At 40.1% G+C, this 23698-nt stretch overlaps 2 protein-coding genes across 5 annotated transcripts in view; both read right to left on the minus strand.

Moving 5' to 3' along the window:
- LOC307137069 (neuronal acetylcholine receptor subunit alpha-10) lies at positions 1-18649 on the minus strand (the record flags this gene model as incomplete). Its single annotated transcript, XM_079834548.1, has 6 exons — positions 1-695; positions 7136-7668; positions 9895-10049; positions 13132-13277; positions 17253-17375; positions 18643-18649. The coding sequence occupies 6 exons, from the start codon at positions 18647-18649 to the stop codon at positions 1-3; spliced, it is 1659 nt and encodes a 552-aa protein (XP_079690674.1).
- nup98 (nucleoporin 98 and 96 precursor) overlaps positions 18253-23698 on the minus strand; it is a 22976-nt gene continuing 17530 nt past the window's right edge. For all 4 annotated transcript variants that reach the window (XM_079835543.1, XM_079835546.1, XM_079835544.1 and 1 more), the window contains exons 29-33: positions 23398-23619; positions 23056-23297; positions 21693-21847; positions 21488-21599; positions 18253-19152 (exon numbers count right to left, since the gene is read on the minus strand). In XM_079835543.1, coding sequence (XP_079691669.1) covers positions 18950-19152; positions 21488-21599; positions 21693-21847; positions 23056-23297; positions 23398-23619 — 934 coding nt within the window. In that variant the 3' untranslated portion in view covers positions 18253-18949. The remainder of the gene's footprint in view (positions 19153-21487; positions 21600-21692; positions 21848-23055; positions 23298-23397; positions 23620-23698) is intronic.

The raw sequence follows: 23698 nt of genomic DNA on the forward strand, positions 1-23698 counted from the left end.
TCAGACAGCTTTCCCTATAATAAGCAAACTCATCAGGAAGACCATGATGAAAAATATCCACATAAAGAAGCGATCCATGACTTTGGCAACTTTCCGCCACTCCCCGTTACGTCTCTGTGTGGCCTTCTGCTCATGATAAAAGTTAGCAATGTACTCGATATTCCTCAAGAGGCTTTGCTGATGACATAAACACTGACCTTCAACAAGCATCTCCCTTTTCTTCGCTGATTCTTTTCCAGCCGCTCCGCTCTCCAGCTCTCTCTCTCCTGTAGCTCCCGCAACCTCTCCATGGTCAATGCCCACACAGGTACCATCTGTCCAGCCAGTGTGGCACTCCTTTCCTTGCCGTAGTGATAAGGTTGGACTGACGTCCTCATTTAATTTATCTTTTATCTTTTGTGAGCAACCATCGCTGGCTGAAATGCTTTGTACCTTCAGAGCGAAGTCCTCGCCTCCAGCCTGGCCGTTTATAGTGCAGTTGCTTCCCTTTTGCACAGATTTGTCTGTGTGCACAGAAAGGCAGCCCTCACCCATGTCATAAACGAAGCAAATCCGAGCCAGGTAGTGCAGGATAAAGCGACGTGCCCATGTAGGAACAGGTTGGGCCTCTGGTCCGCAGTGGTGAATGTTCATTATGAAGATGGTCAGGGCTGTAGAAGCTGTAACCATGGTCATTGTGGCGATGTAATATTTCCCTGTGGAAACATTGGAATTGATGAACATAGACAGCAGACTTCATTTCAAAACTTTTAGTATTAAAGTCCTCATGAAATCAAAATCGATCTTATTTACTTTGTTAGCCCACATTACAGGTCTTAGGGTGAACAACTAATCCATGAAAAAAAAAAATTTGTTTGCTGTGGTAATCTTTAATCAAAATCTGAAAAGTAACTTCCGGTCTTGAATGGCGTTCCCTTTCCGATGACGACTGTGTGGCGGCTTGGTTTTGAATATCCTTAACCACTCCCCTCCAACCGTTAGTCTGCTATGAGCGTGAGATGGAGAGGAGGAGCGCTGAAGTAAAACCCTGCCCTATATTCAATATTCTGTTTCGTTTGGAAATACGTCACAGCACTGAAATAAAATCAGTTGCAACTTCCGGTTCACTGGGACTTTAAATTGATATTTAAACTATGTGTGACATGAAAGTCATTGATTGTCTGACCTCAAGAGGAAAGTTTCTGTAAATTATTCCAATGTTAAAGTGTCCCTATGCTTTTTCGAATATTACCTTTCATGCAGTGTGTAAGATAGCAGTCTATGAATGTAAACGATCTGCAAAGTTGTAAAGTCGAAATTGCACGATAAAGTGATTGTCTCTTAAATTAAAGAATTAACTCTGAACCGGCTAATTGAGTCGTCAGGAATTCCAGTCTCACTTCCGTGACCTGTATAGAGGGTATGTATTGATGCCACTTTCCCGCCGGAACAAGCTCCCTCAGCCAAGACTGAGTGGCAAAAGAGTCTGCCGCATGACTGGATTTAATAGGGGAAACTGCGAAAACGTGAGTAAAACAAACGATTATAAGTTTAAACTAAAGGTTGGACTCGATAGTGTTCCTTACAACTTACCAAAGATCCAGTGATCCATGGATATTGACATGGATAAGCCAGGAATCGTGTTTCCTGACATTTATGAGACTGAATTCGACGCCGGGGAAATACATAAAGCAATATTTGCCTGTGAACGCTTTATATAAAAACAATATAGGTAGGTCTAAATCCGGGTGATCACTGATCAATGTTATATATAGTTTCATATCGTCCAGCCCTATAGTTTTTGTCTGTGTTTATTTAAAAACATCTAATTATGCAGAATATAAAATGGTAAATATTTAATTGATGAGTTGACAATACAATATACACTCTATAAGGAAGTATTAGGAACACCTGTTCAATTTCTCATTAATGCAATTATCTAATCAACCAATCACATGGCAGTTTCTTCAATGCATTTAGGGGTGTGGTCCTGGGCAAGACAATCTCCTGAACTCCAAAATGAATGTCAGAATGGGAAAGAAAGATGATTTAAGCAATTTTGAGCGTGGCATGGTTGTTGGTGCCAGACGGGCCGGTCTGAGTATTTCACAATCTGCTCAGTTACTGGGATTTTCACGCACAGCCTTTTCTAGGGTTTACAAAGAATGGTGTGAAAAGGGAAAAACATCCTGTATGCGGCAGTCCTGTGGGTGAAAATGCCTTATTGATGCTAGAGGTCTGAAGAGAATGGGCCGACTGATTCAAGCTGATAGAAGAGCAACTTTGACTGAAATAACCACTCGTTACAACCGAGGTATGCAGCAAAGCATTTGTGAAGCCACAACACGCACAACCTTGAGGCGGATGGGCTACAACAGCAGAAGACCCCACCGGGTACCACTCATCTCCACTACAAATAGGAAAAAGAGGCTACAATTTGCATAAGCTCACCAAAATTGGACAGTTGAAGATTGGAAAAATGTTGCCTGGTCTGATGAGTCTCGATTTCTGTTGAGACATTCAGATGGTAGAGTCAGAATTTGGCGTAAACAGAATGAGAACATGGATCCATCATGCCTTGTTACCACTGTGCAGGCTGGTGGTGGTGGTGTAATGGTGTGGGGGATGTTTTATTGGCATACTTTAGGCCCAATGGGGCATCATTTAAATGCCATGGCCTACTTGAGCATTGTTACTGACCATGTCCAGCCCTTTATGACCACCATGTACCAATCCTCTGATGGCTACTTCAGGGTAATTGCAGGGTAATACACCATGTCACAAAGCTCGAATCATTTCAAACTGGTTTCTTGAACATGACAATGAGTTCACTGTACTAAAATGGCCACCACAGTCACCAGATCTCAACCCAATAGAGCATCTTTGAGATGTGGTGGAACGGGAGCTTCGTGCCCTGGATGTGCATCCCACAAATCTCCATCAACTGCAATATGCTATCCTATCAATATGGGCCAACATTTCTAAAGAATGCTTTCAGCACCTTGTTGAATCAATGCCACGTAGAATTAAGGCAGTTCTGAAGGCGAAAGGTTGTCAAACACAGTATTAGTATGGTGTTCCTAATAATCCTTTAGGTGAGTGTATAGGGTATGATTTTACCCTAAAATGCAACACATTGACACAAAATGATAACTGCAAATCCACGTTTCGCTGTCTGGATTCCAGTTGTTTCTGTGAATTGCAGCGATCCATTTGCTTCTCTTTTTCTGTAGCTTTCGGCAGTCTGTTGAATTATACCTCAGATTTTTCAGATTTACAGTCAATCTCAAAGCTCTTTCCCGTTTTGTGTGTTTTTTGCGACACACCAAGCCAACGGTCGGCTGTCGGGAAACTTCGGGGATTGGCAGACTTCGTTTTTTCTGTGTGTTACGCATCGTTGGGTTTTTTTTTTGGGCTGATTCAACATGCAGAATCGGCATCGGGCCATCTGTGAGAGAGAGAACTCTGATTGGCTGTTCAGCTAGCAAACGAGTCAGTGCACGAGAATAAGAGCAAAAGTGATGAAAGCAATCAAGTAACTAAACAGACAGAACCCTAACCCTAACATAAAACTGAACAGACAGAAGGCTGTTATATTTTTACATTATCTTACCAGAGCAACACTGCACAAATATTTTCATAATAACATGAACGAAATGGAATAAAGAACGTGATCAGCGTGATTGATATTCAAAACGGTTAGCAAGCGCTGCTTTGTTTATGGTTTGTATAGTTGCAGTCTTAGTTTCGCTTTCCTTTTTTGAATGACGAATAGAATATAGACAAATATATCTGCTTAAATAGACAGTTATCTTCTTTACACACAGGCACAGAATGCGCGTGCTTGTTGACAGTCGCCTGTAGTCATTTTGGTGTGTTCAGGAGCTGTTTTTTTTCACCGACGCGAGGCGACAACACAGTGCTAGTTCTTTGGCGTTGGTTTGGTGTGTCCCTACCTTACAACTGTGTCTATTAATGCATATTCCTGTTGTTCTCACTACTTTGAGTAATTATAAAGGATGGAGCAAGATTTGTTTTACAAACTTTAATGTTAGGTCAGTCTTTCATGTAGTGCTCAGTTAAAGGGTTAGTTCACCCAAAAATGAAAATTCTGTCATTAATTACTCACCCTCATGTCGTTGGACACCCGTAAGACCTCCGTTCATATTCGGAACACAAATGAAGATATTTTAGTTGAAAGCTGATGGCTGAGAAAGGCTTCACACAGGCCTCCATTGGCATTCAGTACATTGACACTTCCAAGATCCATGAAAGGCACTTAAAACGTCGTTACAAAGTCTATCTCACCACAGTGGCTCTACAATAATCATACAATGCGACGACAATAGTTTTTGTGCGCAAAAAAAAATCAAAATAACACCTTTATCCAACTTGTTCTTGTCTTCCGTGTGCGCCTCCACGACGCATGCGCGAGAATATGACGTAGCGCCGGTGTTCGGGAATCGATGAAATACACACTTAAGCCCCATTTTGAGCACTACGCCGAGACCTAAAGCACGATCAATGTAGAATCCAACAGCTTAGACACGCGCGTCTTCCTCTGCTCGTAAACAAATCGCTTCTGGGTCATATGTCCGAACGCCGGATCTGCGTCATATTCTCGCGCATGCGTCGTGGAGGCATACACGGAAGTCGAGAACAAGTTGGATAAAGGTGTTATTTTGATTTTTTTTTGCGCACAAAAACTATTGTCGTCGCATTGTATGATTATTGTAGAGCCACTGTGGTGAGATAGACTTTGTAACGACGTTTTAAGTGCCTTTCATGGATCTTGGAAGTGTCAATGTACTGAATGCCAATGGAGGCCTGTGTGAAGCCTTTCTCAGCCATCAGCTTTCAACTAAAATTTCTTCATTTGTGTTCCGAATATGAACGGAGGTCTTACGGGTGTCCAACGACATGAGGGTGAGTAATTAATGACAGAATTTTCATTTTTGGGTGAACTAACCCTTTAACATATATGCGCTGTTATTGATACAGTTAATGATACAGTTCCCACATGTTCCTACCTGCAATAAATTAGAAACATACACATTGGTTTGTTGATGGACAGACAATTGTTACTGCTGATACTCATAATGTATGTCAAACTCAGTAGTGTATCACGGAGAAACGTCCTGCTCAAGTTCGTTTCGGGTTGAATAACTAGTTCTCCCAATGTTTCATCTTAGGATTCGCGCTCGGATTGATATGGTAAAATCGACGCCATCTTTATTGTCTTTACAGTGTGTACAATCGCTGAGCTGAGCCCCCGGAGCTGAAAATCCGATATGGTAATGGGTAGACCAATCACACCAGACTGGGCCGTCTGGCCAATCAGAGCAGAGTAGGCTTGAGGAAAGAAGAGATTTAGAGAGACTTAATCATGAGACGAGCCGTTTGAGAATCATGTAAAAATGTTATGTGCAATGTATGTTATGAGAAAATTAAAGTGTTTTTTTTTAGGTTTGATGCATGTAAACCTGCCGTAGGAGACCTCCAAAACAAAATTAAGAACCTTTAAAATAGCATAATAGGTGAACTTTAACCATTGACTGGGCTACAACTCCAATAGTGAGTTTGCTAATAAAAGCAGTTGCAGGCAGTCCTAGATTCATTAGGAAGGCTCATTAAAATTATTGACCCACGGCGCATTGTTTATTGCTTCAGCAGCCTATTTGCATGTGATACAGTCTGATAATTATTTCTTTCAGTCCTTGTGGATAGGGGTATTTTCTCTTTGGTGAACCACTTAATTGCACACCAAAGGAATTAAAGGGGGTGTTGTGCTGAATGAAGAAGACTAAACATTTATACAGCATGTGCTCGGTTTTTGGGGTATGAAATAAAAGTCCCAGAACAGATTTACCCAGCCAAAGACACTTTAACACAGACCATGCACCCAAGAGGTCAAATTATGGTTCTAATTGTCCATCATTTGATGTTAATTGAGGTCAAATTCTTTAGTTCTACTTCATACTGCATGAATTGTACAGACACACTGAATACCTTGAAAATATGGGAAAGGTAATTATCAATTCCAATTACTGAGGACACTTGGGATGATATTTGGTAACACGCTAAAACAATATCAGTAATTGGGCAAAAGCAATTCAGCTATTACAATACACAGATTACATATATCCCCTAATCGTAGAAATATCTTTAACAGTTTCTTTTCCCTCTTTTGTCTCAAATGTAAGACTGGTTGGTACTCACTGTTTATGGTCATGGTATTTGATACAGAAATAATGTCTTCAACATAATTCGTGAAAAGCTAAAGAGTACAAACTTAGAATTATATCGTTTTGTATGTCACATGATATGAGGGGGGAACAAATATTAATAATTAATTCAGTAAATCATGGCCACATTGTACAAATTTGTTCCCTCATTTTAGTAATAATAAGATGTGGGAATAATAATTCCTCAATTTAAGATTGAACATTGGTCTGGAAAGTCTGCTCTGTATTTTCTACTGCACAAGAGGCGTGATAAACGGGCATAAATTAAATGACTGTACGCAATTGGATAGTCCTTCAACCAATCAGACCACAAGAGGCGTGATCAACAGGCAACGACCCATCGCTTCTCTATCCGTCATCGTGTTAAACCCGCCAAAAGAGTGCCAGGTGGATAAGCCAGCCTGTGATTGGTTCCCGCAAAAGTGTAACAGAAGCAGTAGAAATTAATGTACAGGTTTCCAGACTGAGCTGCAGGGCGAAATCAGATTACAAGCAGATCAGGCTGGGTTTACCCAGTCTAAATAATAATCAGATAGATACAAATTCTGTTCACCCCATATGTCAAAAACCTTGATTAAAATTATTTTTGATTATGCTTAATTCAACTTAATTCATGATAAATTATCTGAAAGCAAGTCTTATTATTATCTGCTAAATATTATCTAACCAAATTTTGCTTTTCAAGTAACTTGATCTTGTTTTAAGCATGTGTTTTTAATCCATTATTTATGCAGTATATGCTGCTGAACCCATCTGCCAAATGCATAAATGTGAATTATGTGTTGTGCTGAACATTTGTTTAAAAACCACAGATTAAAATGATAAAATTATTAATGAGCAAAAAACACTAATTTATATAATAAAAACTAATTTGTACAATTACAAGTGAAAGTTATTTGGCAGGATCTCACCAATGAGTGGCACGTTCTCTGAAGGAGGCATGCTCTCCGCGACTAGAAGCTGGAAGACAGTAAGGGCTAGTAACACTGTGACCCCTAAAGACACTTTCTCTCCTGAGTCGGCTGGCAGGTAGAAGCCCAGCGGAGCCAAGAAGGAGATCATCATGCAGGGAATGAGCAGATTGAAGATATAAAAGGAAGCTCTTCTCTTCAGGTGAAGTGTGTAGGTGATATCTGGATAGGGGTCTGAGCAGCAGCCATAGAGAATAACGTTCTTCTTAGCAGGCATTCCCAGAACCTCCCATTCTACGTTCGCCACAAAGTCAGCCAGATCAGCACTGTCCAGGGCATTGTGAAGGTCCATCTGGTTGCCGTTGTGGGTCCAAGAGCCAAAGGTGAGGCGGCACTGCTGGGCATCAAAGGGGAAAAAAGACACATCCACTTTGCAAGAGCTCTTAGATATTGCCGGCTGGTCCCACATAATCTGGCCATCATGGCGGATCACCACATTGGTCTCCATAGAGCTGGAGAACTGGTCATCTGCACTGGAGGGCAGAAGGTAGAAAAAATCTATAAAATCATTGTCATAGTCAGCACTTTTCAACATTTGATAACCCTAATTAAAACCAAAAATGAATGCATGAATCATCTTTGATAGTTATATTCTTCATTTACATATTCACCTTAAGTGCCTTCTTATTGGTGACTTGTTGGACACTGCATAAAAATAATTTTCTTAACTGTGTTATTGCCTTGTTTTCCAGGACCAATATCTAAACATCATTAAAGCAAGATACATATAATACATTTAATAAGAAATATAAGCTTGATAAGACTTATTTTGAGATAATGTCTTGAATTATAAATTGTTTACCCCATTGGCAATTAAATTATTTAGTTTTCTTTACATTTGTATATTTCTGTATGCTTAAAAAAATATTGGTCAATTGTGTAAAAAAAATTAAATGTACCATTGCAAACAAATATTATGCAGTTATACTGATCTTATTGAAGTATATTTAAAAAAAATTACAAGACAAAAATGCTGATTTAGAAAATTACTTTTTGCTATAACATTTATAAAGAATTATTTATACATATAATTTTACTTTTGCTATATAATTCCACAATTATCTAAGACAAACCAGACGGATATAACCATATACAAAGATCTGGCATAACATTATGACCGGTGAAGTGAATAACACTGATTATCTCTTCATCACGGCACCTGTTAGTGGGTGGGATATATTAGGCAGCAAGTGAACAATTTGTCCTCAAAGTTGATGTGTTAGAAGCAGGAAAAATGGGCAAGCATAAGGATTTCAGTGAGTTTGACATGGGCCAAATTGTGATGGCTAGATGACTGGGTCAGAGCATCTCCAAAACTGCAGCTCTTGTGGGGTGTTTCCTGTCAGCAATGGTCAGTATCTATCAAAAGAGGTCCAAGAAAGGAACAGTGGTGAACCAGCCACAAGATCATGGGCGGCCAAGGCTCAATGATGCACGTGGGGAGCAATGGCTGGCCCGTGTGGCCTGATCAAACAGACGAGCTTTAGCTCAAATTGCTCAAAAGTTAATGCTGGTTCTGATAGAAAGGTGTCAGAATACACAGTGCATCGCAGTCAGGGTGCCCATGCTGACCCCTGTTCACCGGCGAACGCACCAACCAGTGGGCACGTGAGCATCAGAACTGGACCACGGTGCAATGGAAGAAGGTGGCCAGGTCTAATGAATCACGTTTTCTTATACATCACATGGATGGCCGGGTGAGTGTGCGTCGCTTACCTGGGGAACACATGGCACCAGGATGCACTATGGGAAGAAGACAAGCCGACAGAGGCAGTGTGATGCTTTGAAACTTGTTCGGCTGGGAAACCTTGGGTCCTGCCATCCATGTGGATGTTACTTTGACATGTACCACCTACCTAAGCATTGTAGCAGACCATGTACACCCTTTCATGGAAATAGTATTCCCTTGTGGCTGTGGCCTCTTTCAGCAGGATAATGTGCCCTGCCACAAAGAAAAAATGGTTCAGGAATGGTTTGAGGAGCACAATGAGTTTAAGGTGTTGACTTGGCCTCCAAATTTCCCAGATCGCATTCCAATCGAGCATCTGTGGGATGTGCTGAACAAACAAGTCCGATCCATAGAGGCACCACCTCGCAACTTACAGGACTTAAAGGATCTGTTGCTAACATCCTGGTGCCAGATACCACAGCACATTGACGGATCAGGGCTGTTCTGGTAGCAAAAGGGGGGCCAACACAATATTAGGTCATAATGTTATGTCTGATCAGTGTGTGTGTATATTATATATATATAAGAGAGAGGGCCCTTTGAAAGGTCAGAATCTGAACATGAACAATAAATTAATTACTAGTCCTAGAATGCTTTGCTATGATGAGCCATGAAAATTAATAAGAGGAAAGTTCAGGCCAGTTCAGCTCAGCTAAATCTTTGGAAAGAGCTTTTAAGATTTTTCTGCCTACATTTGACAAAGCTGCAATGTTATGGCCAAAGCTGTAACGATTTAGAAATGTAGAAAACAAAACATTTAATTTGATTAACATAAAATTGTACTTGTTTGAAATTGAATTAACTGATAACCATGTAGTGCAGTTTGTTACGAGAAGAAAAAACAGCAAACTTACTGTACACTCCCATGAACAAGCAGTTCATAAGAATGTACAGCCTTTGCAAGTGATGGACAGGACATGACATACAGTTTGTGGCTGAAACGATGAAACCCAATACCAATCCGACCTACTTGTTATATAGGACAATATCGGGTCTCCATACATAACTACTAGGTATACGGATGGTATCAAGCCCATCGTAGTCTGTCTTATTCCAGGTGAGGTAGGCATCAAACCACACCTGACGAATCCACAAATATGTTGTGAGGATCTGGTTTCTTTCATCCTAGGAAAAAAAGACAGATTTCACAACTTAATATTAATATTTTATCATATTATATTAATATTAACAAATATATAAATCAGTAATCCAATAAATCAGTTAAAAATAGCTAAAATGTTCAATGATATGACACATTAATATATTTCTGTCAGAATGTATTGAAAAACATTAAATGCAATTCATACAATAGTTGCATGAATGATGAACATACTTTAGTTTTAGGAATTTAGGCATTTTATTATTTTATGGGGCATGAAGTTAAAAATGTCTATGTTGTATAAATGTCCAAAGATTGTATAAAAACAAACAAACAAAAACAAACAAAAAAGTCTAATTAATGCCTGCTCTATGCCATTTTTAAAATTCAAATTAAGACATACTTTTTTAAACTAGCATTTGCTTGTTGATGTTTGATGTGTTTTCCCCCCCTCATCTTTACTTTTATCTATTGTATATTGTTTATTTTGTGCACAGTGCTTTGAGAAGCTGCTTTTAAAGGCGCTTTATAAAATAAAGTTTATTATTATCATTATTAAAAGTGTATCAAGTTTGGTGTAAAATGAAAACCGAGATGACCCCTGTAGGCACTTATTGTGTCAATGTCAGTAAGGTCTGTGTTTTTTATTTTATTTATAATGATTAAATGTGTACACCTGGTGTATTCAAGGAAAATGAAAATATTCATTACCTTTGACTTGGTTGTATTTGCTGACATTTTAAAGTGCCCCTATTATGGATTTTTGAAAATGACCTTGCATGTAGTGTGTAACATAGTTCTAAGTGAATGAAAACATCCTGCAATGTTTTAAATCTGAAAGTGCACCGTATATAAAGTTAGTCTCTCAAAAGAAAGAGTCAACTCTGAGTCAATTAAATAAATCGTTTTTCGTTGTGATGTGAAGACGAAACATTAGCATATTGCCCGTCCACTTATTGCACGCACAGACAGCAGGGAAAACTTGAACCACGTCAAAAACTGTAGCTGATTCCAGAGGATACTGAATAGCATCATGTCGAGAAAACGCTGTGCTCTACAATGTGGTTATTGTGTTTCATATTGTGTAGGTACCTGACTAACCGGCTAACTCACGTTATTACTGTCTTACTGAAATACTACTGTAAATCAGCTGTGGGCCACTATTACCTAAAACTGTGTCTATTAATGCAGATTGTCTGTCATTCTTACTACTTTGAGTAAAGATAAAGGATGGAACAAAATTTGTTTTGCAAACTTAAATCATTCATTCACATTAGTGCTTGGCTAACGTATGCGCTGTTATTGATAAAGTTCCCGCATATGCACCTCAATAAATTAGAAACACACACACAGCTTTGTTGCTGGACGCACACTGTTGATGGTGAGGAATTGCAGTTGAAACATCTCATAATGTACCTCAAACTGAGTAGTACTGAGAAACATCCTGCTCAAGGTTCAGATTGAATAACTAGTTCTTCCAATGTTTCATCGATTCAGACTCGCACTGGGATTGGCGTAAAATTGGCATCATCGCTACTGTCTTTACAGTGTGTATAGTGTAGCATAATAGGGGCACTTTAAAAAAAAAAAATTCAAAATCGTATGATACCAACATGAATACAAATATTGCATTTTTAGCACATTTATTTTAATACACTATATTGCCAAAAGTTTTGGGACGCCTGCCTTTTCATGCACATGAACTTTAATGACATTCCATTCTTAATCCGTGGGGGTATAATATGGAGTTGGCCCACCCTTTGCAGCTATAACAGCTTCAACTCTTCTGGGAAGGCTTTCCGCAAGGTTTAGGAGTGTGTTTGTGGGAATTTTTGACCATTCTTCTAGAAGCGCATTTGTGAGGTCAGGCACTGATGTTGGACAGGAAGGCCTGGCACGCAGTCTCCGCTCTAATTCATCCCAAAGGTGTTCTATCGGGTTGAGGTCAGGAGTCTGTGCAGGCCAGTCAAGATCCTCCACACCAAACTCGCTCATCCATGTCTTTATGGACCTTGGTTTGTTCACTGGTGTGCAGTCATGTTGGAACAGGAAGGGGCCATCCCCAAACTGTTCCATCAAAGTTGAGAGCATGAAACTGTCCAAAATGTATTTGTGCTGAAGCATTAAGAGTTCATTTAACTGGAACTAAGGGGCAAAACCCAACCCCTGAAAAAACACCCCACACCATAATCAAACTTTACACTTGGCACAATGCAGTCAGGCAAGTATCGTTCTCCTGACAACCGCCAAACCCAGACTCGTCCATCAGATTACCAGACAGAGAAGCGTGATTCGTCACTCCAGAGAACACGTCTCCATCAGTGGTCGGAGTGCTTTACACCACTGCATCCGACACTTTGCATTGCACTTGGTGATGTAAGGCTTGGATGCAGCTGCTTGGCCATGAAAACCCATTCCATGAAGCTCTCTATACACTGTTCTTGAGCTAATCTGAAGGCCACACGAAGTTTGGAGGTCTGTAGCTATTGACTCTGCAGAAAGTTGGCGACTTCTGCGCACTGTGCACCTCAGCATGCGCTGACCCTGCTCTGTGATTTTTTTGTAGCCTACCACTTCGTGGCTAAGTTGTTGTTGTTCCCAATTGCTTCCACTTTGTTATAATAAAACTAACAGTTGACCGTAGAATATTTAATAGTGAGGAAATTTCACAAATGGACTTATTACACAGGTGACGACCTATCATGGTACCATGCCTAAATTTACTGAGCTCCTGAGAGTGACCCATTCTTTCACAAATGTTTGTAAAAGCAGTCTTCATGCCTAGGTGTGTGATTGGAACATCTGAATTCAATGATTCGGAGGGGTGTCCCAATACTTTTGGCAATATACTGTATATTTAATGCAATCTATATTCTGAAGGTTTTTACAGAGGGGGTTGATCATATATAATTATCTACTTTATATAACATTTTATTTATAAAAACAAATACATTACCTGTAGTAAAAGAATAAAAGAGTTGCCATATTTGCTCAGACAGCACAATTCAAATTCAAAGTTAAAGATCTTATGCAAAGCAGCGAAATAAGACATCAAAAAGACAGAGAGAGAGAATGAGAAGGAACATGTGATTGACCGAGTGTCATTACCATATCAATGATCTGGGAGAGAGTGATCTGCAAGGTGACGTTAATGATGTTGTCCGTGTCCTCTACAGGCCTCAATGCACTGGTGTAATTCACAAATAAATCATTCAGCAGCTTGAACGCATATTTCCCCTGGGCACACAAACACACTGCCGAAAAGCAAGAGGAAAGTGATTTAGATTTGGCCGATTTGTTTTATTTAGATTGATTAATCAATTAAAGGGATAGTTCACCCAAAATCAAAAATTTCTAAGGCATTCAAGATGTAGGTGTCTTCGTTTCTTCAGTAGAACACAAATTAAGATTTTTAACTCCAACCGTTGCTGTATGTCACTCATATAATGCTTGTCGATGGGGTCTAATTCTATTAGAGTAAAAAAAACATGGACAGACAACTTCAAATTAAACCCCGCGGCTCGTGACGACACATTGATGTCTTAAAGGGTTAGTTCACCCAAAAATGAAAATTCTGTCATTAATTACTCACCCTCATGTCGTTGGACACCCGTAAGTCCTCCGTTCATATTCGGAACACAAATGAAGATATTTTAGTTGAAAGCTGATGCTGAGAAAGGCTTCAATCAGGCCTCCATTGGCATTCAGTACATTGACACTTCCAAGATCCATGAAAGGCACTTAAAACGTCGTTACAAAGTCTATCTCACCACAGTGGCTCTACAATAATCTTACAATGTGACGACAATAGTTTTTGTGCACAAAAAAAATTCAAAATAACACCTTTATCCAACTTGTTCTCGACTTCCGTGTGTGCCTCCACGACGCATGCGCGAGAATATGACGCAGATCCGGCGTTCGGACATATGACCCAGAAGCGATTTGTTTACGAGCAGAGGAAGACGCGCGTGTCTAAGCTGTTGGATTCTACATTGATCGTGCTTTAGGTCTCGGCGTAGTGCTCAAAATGGGGCTTAAGTGTGTATTTCATGGATTCCCGAACACCGGCGCTACGTCATATTCTCGCGCATGCGTCGTGGAGGCATACACGGAAGTCGAGAACAAGTTGGATAAAGGTGTTATTTTGATTTTTTTTTGCGCACAAAAACTATTGTCGTCGCATTGTATGATTATTGTAGAGCCACTGTGGTGAGATAGACTTTGTAACGACGTTTTTAGTGCCTTTTATGGGTCTTGGAAGTGTCAATGTACTGAATGCCAATGGAGGCCTATCTGAAGCCTTTCTCAGCATCAGCTTTACACTAAAATATCTTCATTTGTGTTCCGAATATGAACGGAGGTCTTACGGGTGTCCAACGACATGAGGGTGAGTAATTAATGACAGAATTTTCATTTTTGGGTGAACTAATCCTTTAAGACACGAAACGATCGGTTTCTGAGAGAAACCGAGCGGTATTTATGCAAATATATCACCTCATATCAGACGAACGCTTCAGCTCTGCAGACTGCCATCACTTCCCGTGTGTGAGGTCAAAATTCTGGCCGGGTCATAGATATATACATAGATACCTCATTAGTGCCTGCGTGGATCATGGCGTGGATCGCTTGAATGAGGCATCTATGTATATATCTATGACCCGGCCAGAATTTTGACCTCACACACGGGAAGTGATGGCAGTCTGCAGAGCTGAAGCGTTCGTCTGATATGAGGTGATATATTTGCATAAATACCGCTCGGTTTCTCTCAGAAACCGATCGTTTCGTGTCTTAAGACTTCAATGTGTCGTCACAAGCCGCGGGGTTTAATTTGAAGTTGTCTGTCCATGTTTTGCTTACTCTAATAGAATTCGACCCCATTGGCAAGCATGATATGAGTGACACACAGCAACGGTTGGAGTTAAAAATCTTCATTTGTGTTCTACTGAAGAAACGAAGACACCTACATCTTGGATGCCTTAGGGGTAAGCAGAAAAACATCAAATTTTCATTTTTTGGGTGAACTATCCCTTTAAGGCACAAAGTCAAATGGTCGTTCCTTGAGTATATTGAGTAAAATGGCTATTCTCACATCCTTTATGAGCTTGGTGGCTTGTGATGGAATAGTTTGGTGAGTGTCTAGGGCTGATAAAGAATAATTTGAGCACTTAAGGCATTTGCTACGATAAGCCAATAATACCCTTTAGCTCTCTATAGTCAGTAATGGTGCCGTCTTTTAATTACTTTGTTGCGTTTTATGTTGAATAAAATGAAAATATTCCCTGTATCGATTTCCCAAATTCTCTTTGATTCTTGCTGACACTTGGATTTGTCTGTAGGACAAATAAACAAGAATAACATCATTCAGCAAAGCATTACACTTAATAATAATAATAATAATAAATAATAATTAATTACATTTATATAGCGCTTTTCTAGGCACTCACTCAAAGCGCTTTTACATAGAAGGGGGGAATCTCCTCAACCACCACCAATGTGCAGCATCCACCTGGATGATGCGACAGCAGCCATATTGCGCCAGTACGCCCACCACACACCAGCTGATTGGAGGAGAGGAGACTGAGGGATGATACCAATCGTATATATATATGGGGATGATTAGGAGGCCATGATGGACAGGGGCCAATGGGCAAATTTTGGCCAGGATGCCGGGGTTACACCCCTACTCTTTATCGAAGGACATCCTGGGATTTTTAATGACCACAGAGAGTCAGGACCTCGGTTTAACGTCTCATCCGAAGGACGGTGCTTGTTACAGTATAGTGTCCCCATCACTATACTGGGGCGTTAGGACCCACACAGACCACAGGGTGAGCACCCCCTGCTGGCCTCACTAACACCTCTACCAGCTGCTACCTAGTTTTCCCTCCAGGTACTAACCAGGCTCAGCCCTGCTTAGCTTCAGTGGGAAACCAGTCTTGGGCTACAGGGTGATATGGCTGCTGGCTTGTACATCTACTTGTACATTTTCACTCGTTCATTTTCTTATTAGTGACCAGCTGGGTGTTAAACTGTTGTTCAGAGCTATAAAATATGATTTGGCTGCCAGCTCAGGACGGCCTGATGAATGAGAATGCTTTATCATAACCGACTTTACCAAAAAGCGCCAGTAACAGGAGAGCTACAACAACCTTTCAAACTGCAGTCTATATATTTTATTGAACTACGGCCACACTGGGTGCAGCAGGGGAACTAGTGAACAGGCACATTGAATCAATTACTCCCTCCTGTTCTCCGAGGATAAGTTTGGTCAGCGCTTTCACTGGCGAATCAATTCACTCCAAGTGCCAGACAAAATAGCGCTCTAATGAAAGATAAAAATGGAGGCTGTGGTGTGAAAAGGATGTGTGAGATCCAGCTGGCAGCGCTGCCATCCTGCAGCATGAACTGAGCAGCAAGTGTCCAGAAAGTGTTAAATTCATGTGAACAGAAACACTGGTGTCAAAGTTGCTTCTTCAGACAAAATGCAGAAATGCTTTAAGGACTCTGTGGGTCATATATAGGCTTACTATTTGGGAAAAGATAGTAAATATAATAATACATGATACATTACATTTATCTTTAGTAAGAAGTTGCTTAGGATGTGTGGACTTGAGAATGAGTGCAATTGTCTAATGTCCAATGTGTACATTTCAAATCACCAATATACACACAGTAACCAATCCCAGGAGAAAAAAACACCATATTCCAAAGGGAATAAAATATGTAGCCTTAATAAGGGAACTGCTGGTCTTTTCATGCCTCTATGGAATTCTAAACATTATTATTTATCAGTGGGCTTGAAGAACATGTCAGATCGATCAGTTTGATGAGAATATAACACACATTTTAGTTATATTAAATATTTAGGAGAACAATCATGTTGAAATTAGCTGTAAATGCAAGATCTTAATTCAGCATCTTCAGTCTTTATCACATGGAATTAGGTTAATATTTGTTTTGAATAAGTGTATTATTTAAGGATTCAAATTCATATGGCTAGATCTAACGTTACCAAATACAAACAGACAAAATTAAAAGCAAATATAACCTCTGGGACCAAAAATTGCACAAAAAAACAACGTAAAATAGACATAAACACAGCCTACAGTACATATGAGCAGGCTATAAGGCACTATAATGTCAGTTATGTCAATAACTAGTAATTATGATCTTGTCCAAACTAGGATATAGCCGAGATATAGCTGAAAAGGAAAAATACACCGTCTTACCTGGAATAAAACCAATGGTGGCAATCAAATGGAAAGAAGCCAAAATAGCACGTGGATTCATTTTGTGGCGTGACTGAGAAATAAAAACTCTTCTGTGGTCTCGTGAAGGTAGATGCAGCTTTCCTCAGGCATTCCCATAGTTCAGTACCGTATTGTTTAATCCAGGTGGGCAGCGCAAGATCCATGCGCGAGGCAAGAGAAGTGTCGCGTGCTAGTTAGTAGCGATGACTAAGAGTTTCAGTACTAGATACTGGAGTTCTGATAATCGACTCTTGTTTTGTGGAAAAGTGGGAGCGTTGTGTTAGTTGTAGTAATGCATTGCGTATTAGTGGAGACAAGAGTACTGAGAGAACACTTTTGAGGAAAAGTACTATCTCTCTTTCTATATCCAACTCTCTCTCTATCGTCAGCTGGTGTTTCTGCCATAAAATAAGCATTTTTACATTGTTATCACTTTTGTACCCCACTATTTATAAAACACACACAAATTTTATTAGAAATTCAAAGTATTTTATTTGTAGTTTTATAATTAAAAGGGAAAAAAAAAGCACATTCATGCACAACTATAATCAGCCACAAACACGCACCCCTTAATTATGTGAAGCATATTCTGTCATAAACCAAGTTTAATGTTTACAATGTTTTTTTAGAAAATAAAAATTACATGAAACAAGCAGACTACTATAGGCTGGAGCATTTGTAGCACTAAAAAAAACAACAACAAAAAACCTGAGAGGAAGAAGGGTTCCCAAAAATGCTGTAATGTAATTACATCAGCGAAACCCTATCCTAGTCAGAAGAGATGTCAAGTGGACTTTGATTAAAGTTTAATAAGAATCGCCAGTCACATATTGTTGAACACTTTAGAAACCCCAAAATATATTTCTATGAACTTATTTGATCAATAGCAGTGACTTTACTTAGTTTTACATTAAGTAAACCTTTAAGAATAAGGTTCTCCAGATCAACATGTTGAAAATCCTACAAAAATAGACATATGCCCACACGTTTACATTTTTATTGTTGCCATATATTTTTGGTGCCAGGAGATTAATTTTTAATAAATTCTTAATCTCTGAACAAAAAAAACAAAAAAAATTACAGGTCGAGAAACCTTTATCATTTACACAGAAGCACGCTTGCAACTTATACACGAAGGCAGTCAATGGGAACAATAAAAATACTGTACTTACAAAAGGTATACACACATGTTTACACTAAGATTTTAAAAACACTATGGCTGAAAAAAGAAAAACGTTCCATTTTTTGCGTCTTTATGAATTGTACAAGGTAGGCTCTAAATACACACTAACACTATTATATTTAGCTTTGAATGGACCAGATGATACTTCACAATGAAACTGAATAGACAAATGTATTGTTCTCATACCTGGCATTTTCCCGCTGAGTATCTTAGGCAGACTGAGTCGACAGATGTATTCAAATAGATACTTTAATTATTAAAGACACTCACACAAATCATGTCTATGACTACAAAACAGCATTTGAAGAAAGAAAAAAAAAGCTCCTACACAAACACACACGGGAATGCTTTATTCACAAGTATTGTGCCTAAATATGTGTCGAAAGTTCAACCACGGCCTGAAACAGCCATATAATTGGGAGTGCTGAAGGTAATTCCACTCAAGACTCATGTTACTTCGGCAGAACTGATCGAGAAACCTATATCTTGATATTCAGTGACTGATGACATACTCTTGCAGGTATGACTGAGTAAGGCTGCGGAGTTCCTCTAAAGCATAGTCCTCTGGCATGGGTAGACGTGCAATGTGTGGAGCAAGCTGGCAAAGAGGGATGTGTCTGGGGTCTGGGGTGCCTTCACCATCCTGCCGGAGACTCAAAACCACTCGGAGGATGTTAGCCACACGTTTGGCCATCTCTATAAGGCAAGACAGATCCAAGGTTACAATTGTACAATGATTGTGTGGATTCATATTGTTAATCCAATAAGGTTTTAAGATGTTTTCCTAGCTGATCCGATAAATTAACAAAGGGTGTGTTCTCACTTGGCACGTTTGGTTCAATTAAAACAAACTCTGGTGCAATTGCTCTGTTAGTGTGGTTCATTTGAATAAGTGTGAACGCTACCATCTGAACCCTTGTGCGCACCAAACAAGCGGGCAGAGACCACTGAAAAGATGGGTCTCATTCCACTTCCAAACAAACTCTGGTGCGGTTTAAATGAAATATGAAAGCAACAAGGACCAAGACATGTAAACAAACCAAAAACAGGACATGTCACAAGATGCGATCCTAAAAAGGACAGAATGTTTATTTGTTTATTTATTTGGATCCCCATTTAGCTATGCCCAAGAGCACGGCTAGTCTTCCTGGGGTCCATACAATAAAACATACATTATTTATTATAACATACACAAAATACATCATAAACAGGGAGGGTTACATCAGAAAAAAAAGACAAAAGTCTAACACTTATAACATATCCAACAAACTTATATACATAGCCTCCTATAAATATAATCCTAGGTGTGCTTTTACCTAGCCTGGTCTTACCAGACTCTCACACATTTAATTTGTACAGAGAGTCTGGCCACTCTCCATTGACAAGCGTTTACTTCCTTGAAGGCGGGTACTCTGTTGAAGTTTAAAACTATTGGATCTGCCCAGAGCCACTCAGGATCAGCCATAACCAATCGCTAATGTTTGGTCGTGACGTATGTCATGCGCCGTTCGCCTCTGTTTCTCACATGGAAGTCCGTAAAAATAACTGTGCAGATTGTGCAGCCACCTCAGTGATAAAACCTAAAACTTGTGCATTCGGATTGGGATTTATTCACGCGCTGCTCACGTGGTCCGTAACATGATTGTATGCTGTAAATAAAATATCATATGCTTATGATAAGAATAAATGCTGCCATAATAACGGCCCAATTCAAATGTTTACGTGCTTTTCTTCTTTTTATTTTTTGAGCGGTGACATATATTGCTCTTGTAAATAGTCTAGAAGTCTAGAAATTACAGCGAAGCGCAACCACATGGTGCTCTGCAGAGGTCAAAAAGGATCTAAACAGTAAATTTTGAAGTGATATATTCTTGAAAACTCAGAGATGTGGATTCGGACAGCAATTAAATTACCACACGCTCTTGGTGTTTGTCAAAAACAGTAGGTAATTCGGCCAGGGATTTTTACGCGGGTGGTGCGAGACGGACGGCAATAAAATCAGTGACTACGAGAAACAATTACCGCCCTAATAGGGATTCAGCCAACTCCTTCACCACTAATGGAGCGAGCTGGAAAAATCACTTTTCCCGAACCCTGTGGGGAGGAGGGCCACAACATCATGGCCACCAACAAAACTCAGCAAAGATTGTTCTTGCTCCGGCTTTAAATTCTGGATTCTCGGCAGCCATGCCACAATGGAATGAATGGCTTTGCTCGCATCTTTCTCCAATGCCATTACTGAACTACAACTCAAACTAGCGCACACATCAACGTCATCGTTCTCAGCCACTCCCTCTATTCGCTGATTGGACCGGTAAAAATTCGTTCGGAGAAAACCTAAGAATATACCGCAGTCCCAGGAGGAGTACTGAAGGAAAATGAAAATTAAGCAGAAGTATGTAGGAGGGCAGAGCCAGGCTAGCTTTTACCTGCCTTTTAAAATTAAATTTCTGTGTTATTTGAGTTAATGACAATGGAAATCCATGTTTTCATTGCCCTATATACTCCTGTACGTTTGAGGAAATTCGTTTTTGCTTTAGGGAGTGAAAATCTGCCTTCTGTTGCCTGTCTAGTGGCATACGTGTATGACTCTAAATTGCCTTTCAATTGATCGTACCGATCCAAAGGAATTTTAAACTGTAAAACCTTCCATGTTGCAAATAAAATTGCTTCAGTCATCCGGTCTCAAGTCAATGCTCAAGCATACCTGTTTTTTCTCGTCATAGTCGCAACGATGCCCATCACAGTTCGGAACAGGCAAAAAACTGTTTTGGATGTTTGTTAAGTTCCATTGTGAAATATACATAATAAAAGCCGACCAATCAGGTTGTGAACATATCCCTGTCTTTACGCTCTGTGTTAAAATGCCAATGTGAACACTAAGCAGACCACAAGAAGGGTTTTTTGGTACGGACCAAACAAACCAAGTGAACCAAAGTGTGAACACACCCAAAGAAAACGACTGAATTAACTTTTCAGCAACAATATTGCAGTATAAATTTCTGATAAAACACAGGAAAAAATTTCAGACCTGATTGGGCAAGTCGGTCTTTAGCTTTGGAGCAGGGAAGGAGCTCTATTCTCCCACAGAGAGACGTCACCTCTGTATGCAGTCGCTCCAGCTCATAACCTGGGCTTTCAGCCTATGGATAGAAGTAGAATAACAACCTCACATTAGTGGTTTCTTAAACTTTAATTCTACTAAAGCAACATACTTTCCTGAAGCAGCAGGTTACCTGTTGGATGTCCTGCAGTGTCTGGATAACATGGATATAATCAAGGTAGACCCGTCCAGATGTGTCCCAGCTCTGAATCTGAACACTGCGCTCTGGCACTGCCAACCCCTCCAGGAATTCCAGCAGGTACTTATGATTATCATTAATTATGCAGTCTGAAGGGGGGGTGGGAAGACATGCATTTAACTTTTACAGAAAGTTCTATATAGAAAATAATTTGTTACACTGAGCAGTTTGGCCATGAATTCCAAAAAGTGAGCTGGGGGACCAAATTTACATCCAAATGGCACAAAGCCAAACATTAAGCTAGAAACGGTTTAAATCATCCAGTTTCAGACGTGCTCAAATTCTGGGTAAGTAGTTGCTTTCATAATTTTACTTCATTTTGTTAAAGCAATACTCGAAGTGGGAAAAAAAGTGCTGGTACTCCCACGGGTGGGCGGTCAGAGTACCGACAAGGTGCGTACCGAGGTTGTGCCTAGAAGGGTGTCTTACTGGGCATGCGGACATCAATATTGCGTCATTTTTGTCACGCTGAACAACAATTATTACTGTATTTGCATTATTGTAAGGGTATGTTTAGGGTTATGGTAGGTGTAGGTGCAGAAGTGAATAAACCAATCTGATATGTAGCAAATTTAAATTATTGTTATTTTAGATTTTGTGTCGCTTTCGGCTGTAGCTGTGTCTCTAACCACAACCACGTATCGGGCCCACTTCGAGTACTGAATTAAAGCCTATATTTCAAAAGGTTGAGTTAGGTGTTTTTTTTTTGTTTTTTTTACAGTTTGTCTCTTCAGTGTGAAATGGGGGGGGAAGGCTCAGTGGCAAAGCTACTTATGAGATGGTCACACTAGACTTTTGGCATGCACCTTTTTTCAGACACTGCAACAGTCATGATATGACATTACACTTTAGCGCAACATCTTTTTTTAGAAACAAAATCAACAAATCCAATATGTGAAAATAAACAATCTACTCCACTTTCCTACAATGCTACAAACCTGCAGCGTCTTGACGTGTTGCATATTAGCAGATGAGAGTTCAAAATGTAGCAATGCACAACACTCTCATGTGAGCCTGTGTTTCTTGTATCCTGCTTTTGCATGCATATGAATCGATGTCAATGGGACGAAAAGTGTAGGGTGACCGGCCCTTTGTGTCACTTGCCAGTTGGCCGGTAACATTTTTATGAATTCTAACAGTAGTTTTAGCTGTGGTATCGAAATTGAAAGAGAATTGTGAAATGTTCACTGGTATATATAGCTGGTAAAAAAAATATTTATGGCCAGTACATTTTTGGCCGTTGTGGCAGAAAGTTTTATAAAAAGTATGTTTGTGTGCGTTTTTGGCTTATTCGAACCTGAGGCCAGATGCTGGATGACCAGCCGATGGCAGTGATTCCAGTGGCCGGCTTTGTAAAGGTGCAAGGCTTCATGGTGTTTATCTCCCTCTCTGCAGGCACGGATGGCCTTGGCCTGATGGATCCACTGGATGGGGATCAGCAACTTTTCCGTAAGAAACTGCTCCTTCTCCATTGACTCTTCGGTCTCCTCAAGGGGGCAGTGTAAGTTCAGCATCTCCCGCACTGCACTCTCTCTACGTCTGCACACAGTTACATAAAATAGGAGTCATCTCATTATAATCACTACACTAAAAAAAAATCCTACCACTAAATGAGTACTCCAAAAAAAAGCATTCTTACCCAGAGTCAGGTATGTGCAGTAGTACGAAGATAGCCATCTCCCATAATCCCGCGCTCTCCAGCTGGGCAGCATAGCTGGTGTGCAGCAAGCCCTGGCATGAGGTGGACAGGTGATTGTAGTTAAGAGCCTGCAACACGTTCCACAGGTGCCAGCACAGCCGGTAGTCCAGATGATCAGCAGTTACTGTGCTGGGATCAAGTAGCTGTTGTAGGCTGTAGTGCCTTATGAGGGGGGAAATAGTATAAGAGCAAAATCAGCCTGCATACATAGACAGCCAATGGACATCATCAGGAATCAAAC

The sequence above is a fragment of the Gobio gobio genome, assembly GCF_949357685.1.
Source record: "Gobio gobio genome assembly, chromosome: 14".
Taxonomy (NCBI): Eukaryota; Metazoa; Chordata; class Actinopteri; order Cypriniformes; family Gobionidae; genus Gobio; species Gobio gobio.